This window comes from Budorcas taxicolor, chromosome 15, assembly GCF_023091745.1.
Source record: "Budorcas taxicolor isolate Tak-1 chromosome 15, Takin1.1, whole genome shotgun sequence".
Classification (NCBI taxonomy): domain Eukaryota; kingdom Metazoa; phylum Chordata; class Mammalia; order Artiodactyla; family Bovidae; genus Budorcas; species Budorcas taxicolor.
Genome location: NC_068924.1, coordinates 40,265,655 through 40,285,363, shown reverse-complemented (window position 1 = coordinate 40,285,363; position 19,709 = coordinate 40,265,655). Strand labels below are relative to the sequence as shown.

At 36.3% G+C, this 19,709-nt stretch overlaps 1 protein-coding gene across 3 annotated transcripts in view; it reads left to right on the top strand.

The window, feature by feature from the left end:
- USP47 (ubiquitin specific peptidase 47) overlaps window positions 1-19,709 on the top strand; it is a 102,871-nt gene that overhangs the window by 20,037 nt on the left and 63,125 nt on the right. For 2 of the 3 annotated variants that reach the window (XM_052652250.1, XM_052652248.1), the window contains exons 2-4: window positions 9,666-9,725; window positions 14,634-14,837; window positions 18,365-18,478. In XM_052652250.1, coding sequence (XP_052508210.1) covers window positions 9,666-9,725; window positions 14,634-14,837; window positions 18,365-18,478 — 378 coding nt within the window. The remainder of the gene's footprint in view (window positions 1-9,665; window positions 9,726-14,633; window positions 14,838-18,364; window positions 18,479-19,709) is intronic. The other variant, XM_052652251.1, reaches the window with a different exon arrangement.

Here is a 19,709-nt window from a genome sequence, read left to right as displayed (position 1 = left end):
CCTCTGTCCATGGGATTTCCCAAGCAAGAGTACTGGAATTGGTGGTCATTTCATTCTCTAGAAGTTCTCCCATCCAGGGATCAAACCCATGTCTCCTGCATTGCAGGAGGATTTACCACTGAGCCACCAGGGAAGCCCTATGTGTATGTATATATACACTCAAATTATTTGAAAATCCTTAATCAATAAGCAAAAGTAATTTTTTTGTTGTTTAAAAGAAAAAATAGGAATTAATTTCATGTTCATATATATATTTACATATATCCATAATATATTTCATGCATATTATGTGTCTGTAATACAGAACCATTGGAAACCCAATTTGCAGACAGTTTTTGCTGCTTCCACAAATTTTAGTCATAAGTTCTCTTTTAATTTTTATATTTTAAAAAATTGTGGTAAAATATACATAACATAAAATTTCCCATCAAACATTTTTAAGTGTACAATTCAGGGGTATTAAGTACATTAATGTCATTGTGCTGCTTGCCATCATCCATCCACAGAAATCTTTTCATCTTGTAAAACTGTGCTCGTTTAACAATAACTTCTATTCCCCTACCCGCTTCCCCTTCTCAGTCTCTGCCAACCACCATTCTGCTTTCTCTCTCAATGAATTTGACCACTCTAGGTACTTCATGTAAGTGGAAACATACTATATTGTCCTTTTATGACAGAGTTATTTCTCTTAGCATAATTTCCTCGTGGTTTGTCCATTTTGTAGGATATGTCATATGTTTTTAAAGCTTAATATTATTCCTCTGTTTGTATTATATTTGTTTCCACTCATCCACCGATGGAACTCTTGGGTTGCTTCTACCTTTTGGCCGTAGTGAATAATGCTGCGATGAACATGGGTGTGCACATATCTGAGTCCTTGCTTTCCGTTCTTTTGGTTATATACGCAGAAGTGAAATGACCAGATCAGTAGGCAGTTTAGCACTCATAGAAGGTCACATTTTTTAAAAACTCCCTGTGAACCGAAATGGTGTAGGTTAGATTTGATTTTGCAGCATAGATAGTGGAATGACAGGAGACTTGACGTCCGTGATGTGTAGCTTCTTATGGAAACAAGCCAGCCATCACATTGAGTTGGCTCTGAATCGTTAATGTAGTTCAGAGTTTCGCACGTGTGTTGGCGGCACTAGTGGTGAAGAACCCACCTGCCAGTGCAGGAGACGTAAGAGACTCAGGTTTGATCCCTGGGTCAGGAAGATCCCTTGGAGGAGGGCATGGCAACCTACTCCAGTATCTTGCCTGGAGAATCCCATGGACAGAGGAGCCTGGCAGGCTCCTTAGGGTTGCAGAGAGTCAGACATGACTGAAGCCACTGAGCATGCAAGCATGTCATCAAGGTAATACTCTAATGACATATAAAATAGCACATATGTTATCATAGAATATGCTATTCATATTTTATTTTAAATACAAAATGACTTCTTAATATTCTAATCATTTCTGTTGGGAGAACTTCCTTTAGCAGTTCTTCTAGGGTAGGTCTTTCCACAACAAATCCCTTAGTTTTCCTTCATCTGAAAATGTTTTGGTTTTCTTGTCATTCCTGAAGGATATTTTTGCTGGAAACAGAATTCTGAACTGGCAGTCCTTTTCTTTCAGCACTTGGAAAATATTGTGTCTCTGTCATTTCTGATGAGAAACATGGTACATTTGATTGTTTTGCCCTCATAGATGGTGTTTCTCTCTCACTACTTTCAAAATCTTCCTCTTTGTCTTTAGTTTTCAAGGAGCTTGATTAAGATGTATCTTTCTTTAATTTTCTTTGGGTTTATCCTCTTTGGGATTCACTCAGCTTCTTGATTATGTAGTTTTATTATGTCTTTTGCATTTTGCTTTCTTTCTTTTTGGCCATACTGTGCAATTTGTGGGATCTTAGTTCCCCCAACTGGGGACTGAATCCAGGCCCAGACAATGAAAGAGCCAGAATCCTAACTATTGGACCACAGGGAACTCCCTGTCTTTTGCAAATTTGGGATGATTTCGGCCATTACTTCTTTGAATGCTCTTTTAGGCTCACTCTCTTTCTTCTTTGCTTACAGGACTTGGGTTATACAAATATTAGATCTTTTGTTTGCAGTCCTGCAGTGACAGATCTTTTTTTTTAGAAATTCTGTTTGGTGCTTTTATAAGTCTGCTAATTATCCATTCGTCTGTTGATGGAAATCTACATTGCTTCCGTGTCCTGGCTATTGTAAATAGTGCTGCAGTGAACCTCGGGGTACATGTGTTTTTCAGTTATGGTTTTCTCCAAGTATATGCCCAGTAGTGGAATAAAGAAGTTGTGGTATATGTATAAAAATGGAGTATTACTCCATTTATAAAGAGCTGTAAAGAGGAACAAATTTGAGTCCGTTCTCATGAGGCGGATAAATCTGGAGCCCGTTATACAGAGTGAAGTAAGTCAAAGAGAATAGCAAATATCATATATTAACACATATCTATGGAGTCTAGAAAAATGATGAACGTATTTGCAGGTCAGGAATAGAGATGCAGACATAGAGAACAGACTTGGGACACAGCAGGGAAAGGAGAGGGCGGGCCAGATTGAGAGAGTAACATACACATCACCACATGTGAAAAAGAGAGCGAATGGGAAGTTAGCCGTGTAACCCAGGGAGCTCAACCCAGTACTCTGTGACATCTAGAGGGGTGGGATGGGGTCGGGCATGGGAGGGAGGTTTCAGAGGGAGGGGACATATGTATACTTATAACTGATTTACTTTGTTGTATGGCAGAAATGAACACAACATTGTAAAACAATTATCCTCCAGTTAAAAATAAATTTTAAGAAAAGTCTGCTAATTGCCAACGTCTACTCATGAATTCAAAGGTCTTTGTTATTTCTTGAAACATGTTATACATGTTTCTTTTTATAATTTTTATAATGTTTTATAATGTTGAAACTATCAAGTTTCAAACGTTCTTTTTTTAATTTCATTTTATTTTTTGGCTATGCTGGGTTTTCATTGCCACACGAGGTTTTCTCTAGTTGTGGTGAGCAAGGGTTGCTCTCTAGTTGCAGTGTGTAAGCTCCTCATTGCAGTAGTGTCTCTTGGGCTCTAGGGTGCACGGGCTTCAGTAGTTGTGACTCCTGGACTCTAGAGCACAGGTTCAGTACTTGTGGCACTCGGGCTTAGTTGCTCTGTGGCATGTCAGATCCTCCCAGACCAGGGATAGAACCCCTGTCTCCTGCATTGGCAGGTGGATTCTTTACCACTGAGCCACCAGGGAAGCCCCTGTTGCTGAGTTTCAATATTGAAAATTTTTTCATATGTCATTGCTGTGTTTTATTCCTTGCTGACCCTCATGATTCCTTTTTCATTATATATTTAGTGGTTTAAAATTTTTTGGAGCTGTTCATTTGTGTTGTGATTATGAGAATACTTTAAAAAAAATTTTAAATTTCTTTAATTTATTTGGCTGTGCTGGGTGTTAAGCGTGGTGTACAGGATCTTCGGTCTTTGTCACATCGAGTGGGGTTGTGGCATGTGGGATCTAGTTCTCTGACTACAAAGCGAACCTAGTCCCCCTGCATTGTGAGCACAGAGTCTTAGCCACTGGGTCGATAGGAAAGTCCCAAGAATAATTTTTATGGAAATTGTTTGAGCTCTGGAATACAGATAGCTTCTTCCAGAAGAAAATTGTGACTGTTTCTGCCATTTATCTCAGAGTACTACTATTCTAGAACCATTTTCAAAGTAATTTTTTTTTCTTTTTTCTTTTTTTTTACTGCCCAGATAGTGTGAATTGGGATTGTCACCAGCCTGAGGGCCACGTTCTCAGGAGTAACACCCCTTTTCCACTCCAAGGCCATCCTCTTTTAGTATCTAGGAAAAGAGAGGTAGAAGAGTAGTAGAATAGGCAGGTGTATTGTCTTTAAATTAAGCTTTCCATTTAGAGTTAATTGTCGATTCATCTGTAGTTCTGAGAAATAAAAAGGAGACATTGTGTACTGTTCACCCAGTTCCCTCTAATGGTAATATCAAGTAAACTGTAGTACAATAGAACAGTCAAGATATTTGCATTGATACAGTCAAGATACAGCACATTTTCATCTCCCCAGGGTCTCTCACGATGCCCTTTTACAGCTACACTCACTCCTCTCCCAGTCCAGCCCCTTTAATTCCTGGCAATCACTGATCTGTTTTCCATTTCTATATTTGATCATTTCAAAAATGTTGTATAGGCTTACAGTTGCTTGTCTTTGTATTTCTGTGGTGTCAGTTGTAACTTCTCCTTTTTCATTTCTAACTTTATTGATTTGACCCCTCTCCTTTTTTTTGTTAATGATTCTGGCTAAAGGTTTATCAGTGGCAACCCACTCCAGTACTCTTGCCTGGAAAATCCCAGGGATGGAGGAGCCTGGTAGGCTGCTGTCTGTGGGGTCGCACAGAGTCGGACATGACTGAGGTGACTTAGCAAAGGTTTATCAGTTTCATTTATCTTTTCAGAGAACCAAGTTTTAATTTCATTACTCTTTCTGTTGTTTTCTTTGTCTCTAATTCTTTTATTTTTGCTCTCGTCTTTATGATTTCTTTCCTTCCACTAGTGTTTGACTTTTTTGTTCTTTAGTTGCTTTGGATAAGGGTAGGTTGTTGATTTGAGATTTTCCTTGTTTCCTGATGTAGGATTGTATTGCTGTGAATCTCCCCCTTAAAACTGCATTTGCTGTGTTTCAGAGTGTTTGGATCATTGTGTTTTCATTTTCATTTGTCTCCAAGTATTTTTTATTTCCTCTTTGATTTCTTCAATGACCCATTAGTTGTTCAGTAACATGTTGTTTAGCCTTCATGTGTCTGTTTTTTTCTGTAGTTTTTTTCTTTTAGTTGATTTCTAATCATTAGTGTTGTGGTCTGAGAAGATGCTTCATATGTCAGTTCTCTTAAATTCACCAAGATTTGCCTTGTGGCCCAGCAGATGATCTATCCTGGAGAATGTTCCTTGTGCACTTAAGAAGGATGTGTATTCTGCTGCTTTTGGATGGAATGTTCTATAATTATCCACTAGTCCATCTGATCTAATGCATCATTTAAAGCCTGTTTTTCCATATTGATTTTCTGTTTGTATGATCTGTCCACTGATACAAAAAGCCCCCCACTATTACCGTGTTCCTGTCCATTTTTCCTTTTATGGCTTGCCTTATATATTGAGGTGCTCCTATGCTGGTTGCATAGATATTTATGATTTATATCTTCTTAGATTGATCCCTTGATCATTATGTAGTGTCCTTCTTTTTATCTCACAGTAGTCTTTTTTAAAGTCTATTTTGTCTGATTTGAGTATTGCTACTCCAGCTTCCTGGAGCTTGTTCTTGTCCCTCTGGTGGGTATGGCGTGTTAGGGGGTGTGTTTAGAGGTGGCTGTGTCTTCAGGACAGACTTTAGGCAACCTGTCTGCTGATGAGTGGTACCGTGTTCCCACCCTGTTGGTTGTTTGGCTTGAGGGGTCTCAGCACTGTAGACTGCAGGCTGTGAGACGGGGTCCGGTCTCGGTGCCAAAATGGTGACCTACACGAGAGTTCACACTGATGTATATTCCCTGGGGCCTGTGCCACCAGTGTCTTTGCTCCCGCAGTGAGCCACAGTCAACCCGCACCTCCCCAAGAGAGCCTTTAACATCTGCAGGCGCATCTGGCGCAGGCTCCCAGGGAGTCACTGCTTTGCCCTGTTCTAGTGCATGTGAAATCTTGTGTGCACCGTCCAAGAGTGGAGCCTCTGTTTCCCTCAGACCCATGCAGCTCCTGCACTCAGACCCTGCTGGTCTTCAAAGCCAGATGCACTGGGGGATGCGCCCAATGCCAGAGCCCCAGGCTGAGGAGCTTGATAGGAGGCTCAGAACTCACTCCTGTAGGAGAACCTCTGAAATATAATTATCCTTCAGTTTGTAGGTCATCAAATGGTCAGTATGGGATTTAATTATATTGTGAGAGCACCCCTCTTACCATCTCACTGTGGCTTCTTGTTTGTCTTTGGTTGTAGAGTATCATTTTTTTTTGTAGGTTCCAGTCTTTTTTGTTGATGGTCATTCAGCAGTTAGTTGTGATTTGGGGTTTTCATGAGAGGACGTAAGTGCAGTTCCTTCTACTCTGCCATCTTGTCTCCTCCTGAGTTGAATCTTTAATAGATCTTTCATTTGTTTCCTTTTACATGCTTCCCTGTGCCTTCTTAAAATACATAATATAGTTTAAAACTTTTTATATTCTTGCTACTAATTATATCATCTGTATTATGTCTGGGTTAATTTTTATTGATTTTTCTACTCAGTAGGGATGGGTCATCATTTCCTACTTTGATGCATGCCTCTTAATTTTAAATTGGATTCCAAATACTGTGATTTTTATGTTGATGAGTGCTGGGTATATTATTTCCATAGATATTCTTGAGCTTTGCTCTCTGACAATGTGAATTTACTTGTAAACATTTTGAGCCTTTTGAGGCTTGCTTTTTAGTATTTTAAGATTGACCCAGAATAGCCTTTATTGTATTTTTATTTTTTTATTTACTTTTGGCTGTGCTGGCACTTTGTTGCTGCTCTGGCTTTCTTCTAGTTGTGGCAGGCAGGGGCTACTCTTCATTGCAGTTTGTGGGCTTCTCATTCTTGCTGCGAAGCACGGACTCTAGGACACGTCATGTGGGCTCAATAGTTGCGGTTCCTAGGCTCTAGAACACAAGCTCAGAAGTTGTGGCACACAGCCTTAGTTGCTCTGCAGCATGTGGGATCTTCCTGGACTAGGGATTGAATCTGCGTCTCCTACATTGGCAGGCGGATTCTTTACCACTGAGCCACGAAGGAAGCCCCCCAGAATAACCTTTAGATTAGGCCTGATTTGGTTCCTCTGCTGAGACAGTACTCTTTTGTCTGCTCTTATCTGATGCCTATGTATTATGGTTTTCTTTTTACTCTGGCTGGTGGGAACTGAAGTGAGCTCAGGGATTCTTTCCTTGGTTCTTTGCCTTGCCTAGGTAGATTCTTCACATGTATATGTTGATGAGTACTCCACTGAATACTCAGGGAGGACCATTACATATCTCTGGAGCATGTCATTTGCACATCTTTCACCTCTTCAGTATTCTGCTCTGTAAATTCTCGCTGAATTGGCCCGCTTGAATTTCTCACCTCTTCTCTTCAGCTCAGGGAGATTGCTGAACTCTAGCTGGGTTCTTCTGCCAAGGTAGCTTACCTTATTTGTTTCTGTTTTCACAGGGATCACTGTCCTGTGTTATCTGTTACTTAATATTTTTAAACTATTGTTTCATATATTTCATCTCTTCTTTTTAGTTGTTTAAGGTGGAGAAGGTTAATTCAATCTGCTGTTTCATTTTGGCTTATAGTGGAAGTTTTTTGGAGTTAACAATAAATAATAACATAAATATATCAAGTGGCTAAAGTGCTGTGGAGAAACCTGAAGCGAGAAAGGGAGGTGAAGAGGATTGTGATTTTAAATTGAATGGTGAGAAGAGAGTTTGAGAAATTGGCTCTTTTGATTATCTTTTGCGTACCCACACACTTAATGACTTTTGCCCATGGATGTGCAGCTTGGGCAGACCTGGACAGGGACAGCTTGTTCTGCTCTGCTTGGCGTCAGTTGGGGCATCTGAAAGTCTGGGGGCTGGAATCATCTGAATGCTTCCTCACATGTATGGTGCTTGATGCTAGTTGCCAGATGGCATCTCAGTTGGATTGTGGTTAGAACACTTACACATGACCTTCTCATATGGCTGCTTGGCTCCTACACAGCATAGTGGCCAAATTCCAAGGATGAGCATCTGAGGGAAAGCCAGGAAGAAGCTTTATTGCCTTTTCTAACCCAGTCTTGAAAGTAATGTTATGTATCATAGAAAGTCACACTGGCTAGCCCATATTAAAAGGAACTGGAATTAGACTCCTAATCTTGCTGGGAGGCATGTCAAAAAATTTGTGCACCACCACACATCACTTCCTGGCCTTTTGGCTAAGATCAAGTGTAAAGCCACCACAGTGAAAATTTGTGAAAAGAAGGTAAGGATATCTAAAGGAAGAGCATCACATGTACAGTGTACAGAAATGGAGAGATTCTGAGGCTAGTGGTTACCTGATGCCTTAGATTTGTTTATTGCTGAATTCCCTTGTGCAATGTCCACTCCTTGAAGGCAAGGGCTTTTATTCACCGCTATTTTCTCAGCACCTAAAACATTGTTTGACAGATAGTTGTAGTTTAATTCTTATTTGTGGAAGAAATACTCAGCCTATTGGTGCCAGGTATCAAAAAATCATAGAAATGAATATGTAATCTTTGATATACTAATTCTTTCTTTAGGCCGTAATCTTCAGGGAAAACTGTACAAATAAGCAAAGCAATAGCGGAAATTTGAAAGTATCTGAATGTCCATTAACAGAATAGTTAAATAAATTTTGATTGGACTGTATAATGGAACACTGCAGTTTTCAAACTCAGTGTTTTGGCCCAGAAAGATGAGTGAGTGTTGAGGGGAAAGGAACAGAATTTAAATGATGGTGTTCAGAATGATTCTTTTGGTTAATAGTTTTTAATATGCGTAGAATGCAGAGGATCTAATAGGATATATATAAAATTGTTAATAAGTGCTATAGGAGTTATTTTAGACTTGCTTGCCAAAAAATATGTACTGCCATTATAGTAGAAACATATTTCTATTGTAAAAGAAAACTGTAAAAAATTTTAATTGATGTAGAATAGTATCTAAGCTACTATGAATGCCCAACTCTTTGTGATCCCATGGACTGCAGCCTACCACGCTCCTCTATCCATGGGATTTTCCAGGCAAGGATACTGGAGTGGTTTGCCATTTCTTTCTCCAGGGAGATCTTCCCAACCCAGGGATTGAACCCAGGTCTCCTGCACTGCAGGCAGATTCTTTACCGACCGAGCTACCAGGGAAGCCTGTGAATGATAAAAAGCACCTTTTAAAACATTATGTTGGTTTCCTTTTTTTAATTAAAGAAGGTGGAAAAAAACAAAATTTATACAGAAAAAGTATGGAATGTTAAACCAAGATTTTTCAAGAGATTATGTCTTGATTATAGGTTATCCTATAGATAACTGGTATAGACTTCTACTTATAAGTTCTGAATGTAATATACGGTGTGATAACTGTAGTTAACAATACGGTATTGTATAGTGGAAAATTGTTAAGATAAAAGACTTGAAAGTTCTCATCACAGGGATAAAAAAATTGTAACTATTGTCAGATGATAGGTATTAACTAAACTTACTGTAGTAATTAATCATTTTGGAATATATACTTTTATCAAGTCATTATGTTGTACACCTTAAAACTATTACAGAGTTATACATTAATTATATCTCAATAAAACTAGGAAAATATGTGACTTAGAACATTTGATTTATACAGTTATGAAGCTACCACTCTTTGTTAAAATGTGGTTGTTTTCCATGTTAATATTATATTTATCACCATAACATAGGCTTTCAGTAATTTTCAAGAGTAATTGAGGCTTAAGATTAAAATTACAAATATAATTTATGCATAAAATCTTAGATGGTGTAATAATACTTTAATTCACACATTTTGTTGCAAAAATGCCTGTAGGTTAATTGTTCTCATTTCACTCTTATCTTTTTATTTTAAAGAAATGACTTGTAATTTATTTTGTTCTTATATACCATAGGATGTGTTTTGGAGATGCAGACAAAATATCTTTGATGAAATGAAGAAGAAATTTTTACAGGTAGACTGCTGATGTAATTGCTTTAGTGTGATAATCAGCAGAGCAAGTAACAGCATGTTAGTATTTTTGTTTAATAACAAGGCATGTCTTAAGTTTTATGGTTGCCTATTTTATTTCTACCTGATTTTAATAACAAGTCACCTTAAATGAATATATGTCTGATAGCGCCTTGTCTTTAACAAATGAATGAGGTGGGAAAATGATGTAAAAAACTATAGAACCCTTTGTTTTGACTTTTGGGTATGGTAGTTGTCTGTTTTATACAGATATATTTATTTTCTGAAATATTAATAGTGCTGAGATTAAGTCATTTAATAATTTACAGAGTTAAGACCCAGAAATCTTAACTTGAAAACTTAAATAGAAATTAAAAACAACCTGTATGCACTAGAAACTTAAACATTCCTCTGATGTAGCATCCCATTCTAACCTTTACTTAATACCTCGTTTCACTCAGACTCCTTTATCTCTAGGCTCAAGGTTCTTTATTTAATTTTTTTTGTTCTCTCCAGGTGATCTGTGGCAAGAGACCACTTAGAAAATACATTAGAGTTTGGTGGGGAGTTGGAATAAAATGGAGGGAGGATCTTAAAAATAAAGTAATCTTTTTCTCGTTTTAAGACTCCCAGTGCTACCCCAGGAATTGTTACTTGTTAAGGTAGAAACGGACAATCTGAATGAGGCTGATAAATTTAATAAATTTCAGTCAGCAAAAATATTTACACCGTCAGTTGTTTTTTCCAGTTTGTGGCAGTGTATTAACCATGAACTGTGGATACCCAGAAGGGTAGTTTTCTAAGGCCTCATTTCTTAGTTCATAGCAGTTTCTTTATCAAGAAGTAGACAAAATGGACTCTGTGTGTGTGTGTGTATATATGTATTTTTAAGTTTATAACCATAGTATAACATTGAAAAGAAGAAAGTCCTGAGAGAAGATGGGTTGACAGATTTAGAGGTGTAGAGGTCCTTTCTTAATGTTTTAAAATTCTTCATAAATTAATTTTTTTCTTAGAAAAATCTTAAACTTGATAGCTTTGAATTTTGTTTGATATTAACTTTTCTGTGTGTGAACACCATTTTAAATATATGCATTAATTATGCACCTTGTTTTGTGTTTTTTAGTAAGAAATACGTAGGAATTTTTTTTTAATGAAACAAATACTATGATATTAACTTCATAGAACACAGATTTGAACTTAGAACTGTTCAGAATGCCAGGAATAAGAGAGAAGATGACTTGAGAGGCACACATCCCTTTAGCAGACTCGGAGACTTCTTAGGCAGGAGGACTGTCTGTGTCGACCAGTTCTAGGTGTTCCGACAGTGATCCTTAATCTTTGGACCATATATTTGCAGTGTTTTTATCCCAGTATATTTTACCTTTTGTAAATAAGACTATCATTTTTGTTTGTTTTTTCAAGGACTCTTTTTTTCAGGCTTTGCTAGGAAATCTGTTTCTACAGAGAGCATAAAGACAGATCACTCTCTTAGCTTACAGTGTTAATATAACTCCTGTTGACTGTCCCCTTTTTCTCACAAATGTAATATTACTGTGAGTTGCCCACAAAGTAAGTAGTCCTAATTTTATACTCTGTACCTTTTTGTAATTGACTAGATTTTCTTTATAGAGAATTTTATGCCTCTAATAGCTCACCAGACATAGATGAAATATTTTCTCAAGTGGGACATGCCTTAGGCTTTTCTGAAACTTCGCATTTTTTTTTCTTAACTGTTTTCTCTCATTCATTATAGAACTTTCACTAACTTGAAAATTGTGCTCCCTTCCCTAAATTAAGATGTGTGTTCAGATGCTTTACCTTAATGTTGGGTGTTGTATTTAAATGGACACCCTCCCAACGACCAGCCACCATCACTAATGCTATCACATATTTTTCCCAGCCAGCGCTTGCATGTGCTTGAATGTATTTCTGTTATCTATTACTATGAAACAGTCTACCCCAGAACTTTATGGCTTAAAACAGCTAGTTTATTTGTTCACAGTTCTTTGAGATGGGATTTGGGCAAAGGCTTAACCAGTAAGTTTTCCACTCTGCATAGCATATTGGGAGGCAAGAGGAGGAAAGAGATTTTGCTTCAGTGTAATTAGTGTTGGCATTCATGGTAACAAAAATTCACATGTAATCCATGGATGATAGCCATACAGTAGATAAAGTGCAGACTGAAAAATGGACCAGGAGGTTGAGTCTAAAGTAATAGAATTTACTTGTGGCTATCTTAGAACTTTAAAGAAGACCAAAGCTTGTTCAAGTTATCCTAGAATTGAATTTAAGAGCAATATGTGATTGACGTGAAAATTCTTATAGGAAGCTTAAGGAAACAGAAAAATGCACAAAATTTTACATAGGTATTCATCATAAAATTATTTCCAGAGTGTAAAAAAAGTCCAGCTTAAGAGTCAGTAAAATAAAATTGATGGAATAAATTATTATTAATCCATGTAGTAAAATACTATTCAATTGTTAAAATGATGAGTTAGAAAAAACTTGACAAGGAAAGATTATATGTATATAAGTGAAGAAAGACATTTCAAAACAGCATATATATTCTATCTGAACATTTGTGTTTTAAAAGCATGCGTGTATATATCTGTTTGTGTATGTGTAGGAAAAATGTTTGGAAGAATATAGACCAAAATGTTCACAGTTACCTGTGTTATGAATTATAGTTAATTTCTACTGTTTCCTTCATACTCTTCCTATTTTTTTTAAAGGAACAAAAATTCTTAACATGCAGTGCACAGAAAAGAAAGTTGTTGTTATTAAAAAGAATAAAAGACATACATAAAATTAGCGTTGTTTTTTACTACAGTACAGTTAGCCTTCAGATGAGATTCCACTGGGGCTAATTTTACCAACATTTGGATGTGGGAGAGGAGGCTGGAGTGCCTGTGACTTGTACTCACTTAGTTAGGGAAGAACCAGGACTTGCTGATGGCCATATGATGATGTCATATCACCATTCTTAGGTAGACTGCCAGTGCTTCTGATTCCTGAATTGTTAGGTAGAGTTCTCTTCCTTGGACCCTTAACTCGAACTTACCTGAAGCTTTAAAATCTTGCCACAGTAGTGCTTTTCACTTGGAAGACTTGAGTCTACCTCTGAAGTATACTATTGAAACTGTAAAAGCAGACCTTTTGTAGTTGAAATTGTTTTTGAGTTTCTCCTTCCTTTATTGTAAACCAGAGTTTAAAACGGGTCCATTTTATATTTCTCAGTTTGACATTAAAATGTGTAAAACCATCTATTGTAAGTGTTAATGTAACATCGTAAGTTTTCAGCTGAAGACTTTTTTTATTATCCTGTTTATTTGATTAAAAGTGTATTTTTCTTTGGTTTTAAAGGGTTATTATTGGTAGTTAAACATCTTGTTTTGTGTGAAATACAGTGGTAGCCAATCTTAAACAATATACTTCTTTTATGGCCACTTAACTTCTGTTCTAAACTATCTGGATTAACCTTAGTTTAATCTTTTACAAATCCCAAATTGTATTGATATATGGCGGAAACTAATTACCATTATATTACTTCACCAAACAAAAACTGTGACAGTCCTGTCTACAGCACTTGTCTGTGATAATAAGTCTTCTTATTTTAAAATGGATAATATAGAAGCAGCAAGAGACTGAGGTTGATATTATTGTGTTTTTTTTTTTTGTTTGTTTTTTAAGAAGGAAAGAAATACATTCTTGTATACAGTACCGGTTCGTACAGTTCACATTTTTGCAAAAGTCTTTTGTGGGAGTGGTGAGAGGAAATAACTGCCTCACTAGACTTTGAGGGAAAGGAAGAGATTTACATAATCAGATTTGCATATGAAAATACTGTTCTGGATTGAAGGAAGATAAGAGTGAGATAAATTATTGCCATATCTTAATGTAAGATTCTGATTACTGCAGGCAGGAATAAAGAGAAAAGGAATAGTTCAAGAAATAATCAGATGGTAGAAATGATAGAATTTGGTAATTATACAAGGTGAAGAAGAAGGAAGAAATGAAGAATATGCTTACCTGTCTGGTTTCAGCAGTCTGTAGATGATGGTACCATTCATTGAGTTGGGCATTACAGGAGGAAGGAAAGAACTTATTTCACTAGAGTGTCTGATGTAGCCAACTATCCCTGTGGAAGATAGGAAAAAAGTCTCCTTTAACAGCTCGAGGGAATGCATAGCTTCCTTGAGAAAATCTTTTTCAAAATTTTTCTTCTCAGATTTACAGGCTAGATGAAAAAGTATGAAAAAAATTTGTGACTCTAATGCCTTGTACATTGATAATAGAAAAGTATTTTTTTCCTGGCTTACCTTTACTCTCTGCTGGCTGGTCTCTTTGGGTAAGCTTGTTAGCTCCTAACACACTGATAAATGGGGTAAAAGGGGTTTTGGGACATTCAGTCTTTGGGCATGAGAAGGACAACATAAAGGTCAGGATGCCTGATTGCTTATATCCTTTAGTTATGGATTTTGCAGTCTGAGATAATCCTCATTGCATTTCTTTACAGTTCCCTTTCTGTTTCATTAGGAAACCCAGAAATGCTAGATATAACCGTGTTAGCATAGTAGTGACACATTTTTAAGGATCAGATTTTGTTGTTTTCAACTGAAAATTGCTCAGGTAAACTGTCTTTATGGGCTTGTTGGTCATTGATTTGCAGCCTTAAAAGGTGAAAGCAAATATCCATAAGAACAACGGCTTATTCTTATATATGCCCCAGTTTTCCCAAAACAAACATACATGGTGCTTTATATGTTTGACATATCCAGTAGAGTTTCAGACATAAAACAGTAATATTCACACAAAGAAAATAGTATTTTGTGTTGTTTTGCATTTAATAGTAGAAAACAATAATAAAATTTTTCTTTAAAGATAAATAATACATTTTTTAAAATTTCAGATAGAAAATGCTGCTGAAGAACCAAGAGTCTTATGTATAATACAAGATACTACTAATTCAAAGACGGTGAATGAACGGATCACTTTAAACTTACCAGCTTCTACTCCACTCAGAAAGCTCTTTGAAGATGTGGCCAACAAAGTAGGCTACATAAATGGAACCTTTGATTTGGTGTGGGGGAATGGAATCAATACTGCTGATATGGTAAAACTCTAAACTGAAAGCATCTTTTCTTAAGCTGCTAATAATATTATAGTTGCTGTTATTATTAATGACTATATTAAATCCTGGAACCCTTCTTGATATCATAAGCAAAACTGTAGAGTATATGTGCAACTCATCCCTTTACCTTCATTTGGAATTCAGCATTTGATTATCTTAAAGTCTGCACAGTGTTATTTCATTAGTTTTTTTATTCATGTGAGTTGATTATCATAAGATTGTGTCATCTATGGAAAAATTTCCAACATTTACTTAATGGGATAATACTCATTTTAAATATTTAAGTGAGAAAAGCAAAGTATAAAATCTTACGTATTTTATAATTAATGTTTTGAAAAGGAGAAAAAAATGTAATATATAGAAAGAAAAAGGAATATAGAAGGACTTGGATCTGCAATGTAACAGAGATTATGTACCACACAGAGTGATGAAACACCTAATGAGGAAAGTTGGTGGTACCATGACTTCTGCTTCAAAGATCTCACAGTAGAGTTGTAGAGACAAGTGCATAAAAAATAACTACGTTAACATGTTTCAAGTGTTAATAAGTGTTATTTATGAGTCTGCTCTAAGTGCAAAGAGGAGGCGCCAATCAGTTTTGCATGGGACAGTAGCAAGAAGACTGTTGAGCTGGATCTTGTCTGTATTTTAGGATAGTACGCCTTATAGTCTTTTTTTGGCCCCTGACTCTCAGTCCAAATTCACCCTGTGTACTGTTGTCAAAATTATCTTCAGTCATCTTAAATCGTAGTACTCCTGTCATCTTCCAGTTTAGAAATCTTTAATGACTGCTCACTGCCCACTGATTAAAAATCATATTCCCTAGGTTAGCATTCAAGACAATTGGTCCTTTAAGTCTAATCTTAACTCACAGATAGGACTAATTTATTTTAACATAAAATTTTACACTTCTTCATCTCCATGTTTTTGCTTATGTTAACCTCTTCCTGTCCTATACCATTGTTGCTCTTCAATTTCCCAGGAAAATACCTTTAATAGCAAATGAAGTTGAATGTGTATCTTCATCATATTTGGAGGGTATGGTCTTAATTGGCTCTATAGAAGAATAAGAGGTGTTGGATATTGCTTGATTTTCCTTTTAAATTGATGATATTTTACCGTCTATTTCATAATGTATTCTTTTAAAATATAGAACTAGTGTTTTTAAATGGGAAAAGAATCTGAAAAAATAATAGCTATATATGTATAACTAAATCACTTTGTTGTATGCCTGAAACTAACACATTGTAAATCAGTTCTACTCCAATATAAAATAAAATTGTTTTTCAGTGTGTATTTACAAAAAAACCCTTGTGTTTTAAATTAACCAACCTTTTCCCTGTGAAATTGGTTAGTAAAATTGGTAGTCCCCAACAGGTTCTACAATGAAAAATGATATTTAATCTGAAACTTTGAATATTCTGTTTTACATTACTATGTAACTTCTAGTGTTGCCTGTTTTTCAACTTAAAGGAGTCCTATACTACCATATACGTTTGCCTAAGTCCTGTTTATCTCTTACTTTTAAGAAGCTTTACTTGATGTTTCCTCATGCCACTTTAAAAATAATCTTTGTCTTTGTCCTCTTATTGTGCTTTTTCTTCTGCTATGCCACTTATATAGTCTTTTTATTATGATTGTTATTCATTTATGTCTTTTCACTTGATAGAACATATTTTGATGGCTGGGACCTCGGTATTAGTTTGTATCCTCCAAAGATACTGTCCCTAGGCACTCAAAAAGCGTTTGTTAAATTAACATCTGCAGTAGTTTCAGATAGCACTGTGCCAGGATTAACCGTTTTTCTTTCTTCTACTGTAACTGTTTTTAAGTACTTCATTTTTGTGCTTTAATTTGCCTACAAGTATACTCTTACTTTACTGTACAATGCCGCATGTATGCTTCTCTAAAAACCTAATTCATTTATCTACTCACCCTTTTATATATACAGACTCATTTTTTTTAAGGTAAACCCTCCCTCCCCATGTGTTCTAGCTATATCATCTCATCTTTTATGCCTGAGAGATGCTGAGCGTTCTGGTTCCTGTCAGAATATAAAGGAACCAAAGATACCTTTTTTTCTTTCTTTCTTGTGGCTTCTCTTAGCTTCTGGTTCTCTGTATCCTATTTTTCGCATGGATTTCTACGTGTGAGCCAAAGTTAAGTGAATTTTGATAAATTTATTTTATTACTTAACACTTACTTTGTGCTTACTATGTGCCTAGTTTTGTTCTGATACTAGACTTTATACAAATATAACCTTATTTAATTCTTTTAACCACCCTATGAGGTAAGTGCTATCACAGCTTTGTATTAAGGGTGAGGAAACTGAGTCATGGGGAAGTGAAGTAACTTGTGCTAAGTCACACAAATATTAAAGTGGCAGAATCTCTTAGAGTTAATTTTTTTGTCCTTAATACCTATACTTTTATATAATGTTAATTTTCTAAGAAATAAAGGCATCTCCATAAAACAAGGCCTTCTAAAGAGAGAATCCTGTCTTTGAAACATTAAAAACATCTCTTAATGAACAAATTTTTTTTTTAAATTGGTGGATAATTGCTTTACAATTTTGTGTTGGATTCTGCCGTGCAATAACGCGAGTCACTCATAATTACATTAATACATATATGCTTTCCCTCCTGAGCTGCCCTCTCCTCCCCCATCCCACCCCTCTGGGTCATCCCAGAGTAGCAGGCTGGCTTCTTGTGTTATTTAGCAACTTTCCACTCCCTGTCTATTCATGTTTAACACATGATGGGTATACATATCACTGCTGCTTTCTCAGTTTGTCCACCCGCACCTTCCCCCACTGTGTCGACAAGTCCGTTCTCTACCAGCTTGACAAAGTAGTTTTTTAAACAAAAGAGTATCCTTCATTTTTCTCAGCGGTAGGCTGGAGTGTTGGGTTAGTGACTGATCACTTCTATCTCCCTGGGATCTTCTGAATCCTGCCAGTAGATTTGAAGTAGGTATCATTTATTAGGACAGGCTTTTCCTTCATTTCTAAGAGTGCCCTTTTTAAAATATTACATGATTATATAAGTTGGGTTGCTTGTGCATAGTGTTTCCTTATATGGGAATTCTTATTATGTTCCTATATCAAAACATGTTTTTAGTTATATAAAATATTCTTTACTTAGTTTAGTTTTCATGAAAATCCATTGAATACTGTATTGCATACGTTTTAGAGAACAGTGAAACATAAATGCTTACAATTCTTTTTTGTGTGTAGCACTGCAGTTTTTTAGATGTTGGAAAATGTGAAAAGATGGGATACCTGTCAGTATGTATGCCCGTCACTGGGCTTAGCCATCCCAGTTCATGAATAGATGAATGAATTCAAACCTAGATTGACAGAATTTATCAGAATCTTCATTTTTTAAAAATACTACTTATGCCCAATAATTGTAGATACGTGTCTATTTACATATTACTTATTTTATTATTATCATTAATGTTTCTCATTATCTGAGTTGCTTTTTATTTATTTTTTTTAACACCTGTAGGCTCCGCTGGATCATACCAGTGATAAGTCTCTTCTTGATGCTAATTTTGAGCCAGGAAAGAAGAACTTCCTGCATCTGACAGATAAAGATGGTGAACAGCCTCAGATACTGCTGGTAAACTATTCAGAAAGCCCTGTACTCGTAATTCTCGTGCACTGTCACCTACTGTTTGGAGAGAGGAGAGATGTGGCTTGCACAGCTTGTGTATAATGAATAACTTCTCTGTGTTCTGTTGGGTTACTGTGAATACGTATGTTAATATGGCTGCACTGGGCATCCGCCTTCCCTTTGTGTGCAGTCTCTTGCCACGCTGGCCATCACCACTACAACAAGGGTGGGGATGGGTCTAGGGTCTCACTGCATTTCAGTGGCCTTTGCTTTGGTTAAGCGTTTGCTTGTCTGCTGTAAATCTTTGACGATTTTGCCAGGTTTTCTGGTATTGTGGTAGAGAAACAGACCCCCAGAATTAGCTACTCTGTTGTTTTGGCCCCCACTCCCGCCCCACCCCTTTTTAGAATGACTAGTTTGTAAAGTTATATGATTTATTTCTGTTCTCTTTAGTGTTTGCTGCAATTCATATTTCAATAGGATTTCCTGTTTAGTTCAATGGCTTTAGTGATCATTGAATCTAGTAACTCCTAATTTGAGAGGCATTCAGTGAAAAAACCTGGTCTGATTTAACTTGCTGCTTTACAGACTGAGTAAACTAAGGCTCACAGGGTTTATGGACTTTTTCAGAACCCTTCTCTTTAATGAAACTTCCTCAGGAAAAGTTCTTCTGTTTGATGCTTTTCATTTAGGAGTCTGTTGTGAATTAGAGTGCCTCTCTAGATAGTAGACAGTAGTTAAACATAGGGCATCCATTTCAAAGCAATACCAGAAAATGTTCTGACCTACTTTAATCTCACTGTTCATCTTTATGACATCATGAGAAGATTTAGGTTAGTCTGAGTAACATTGAAACTAAACTAGCTATTAATTTGGGGATTCTTGTTTTAAAATTCTTAATAATTACTCTTCAACTCTGTCTTAGTTGCTTGTGCTGATTTTATATCCTTTATTCCCTTTGTACATTTTCCTCATTGATAGGAAGTTTATTATTGGAGATAATAGGAACCTTTCCATTTCATTCAATACTTACTGAGTATTCTCTACCTTCCAGGCCTACTTAGCAAAGATGATAGAAAAATAAATGATAAACTGTCATCAGTGAGTTCATAACTGTAAATCTCTCTCATTTAAGCAAAATTGAAAAAGAATTAAATTTGAGAAAGTAAGAACTTTGGAAGGAGACATAAGCATTTCTCTAAAGTGTTTTATATTGGGCACGTTTCAGACCTTCCTG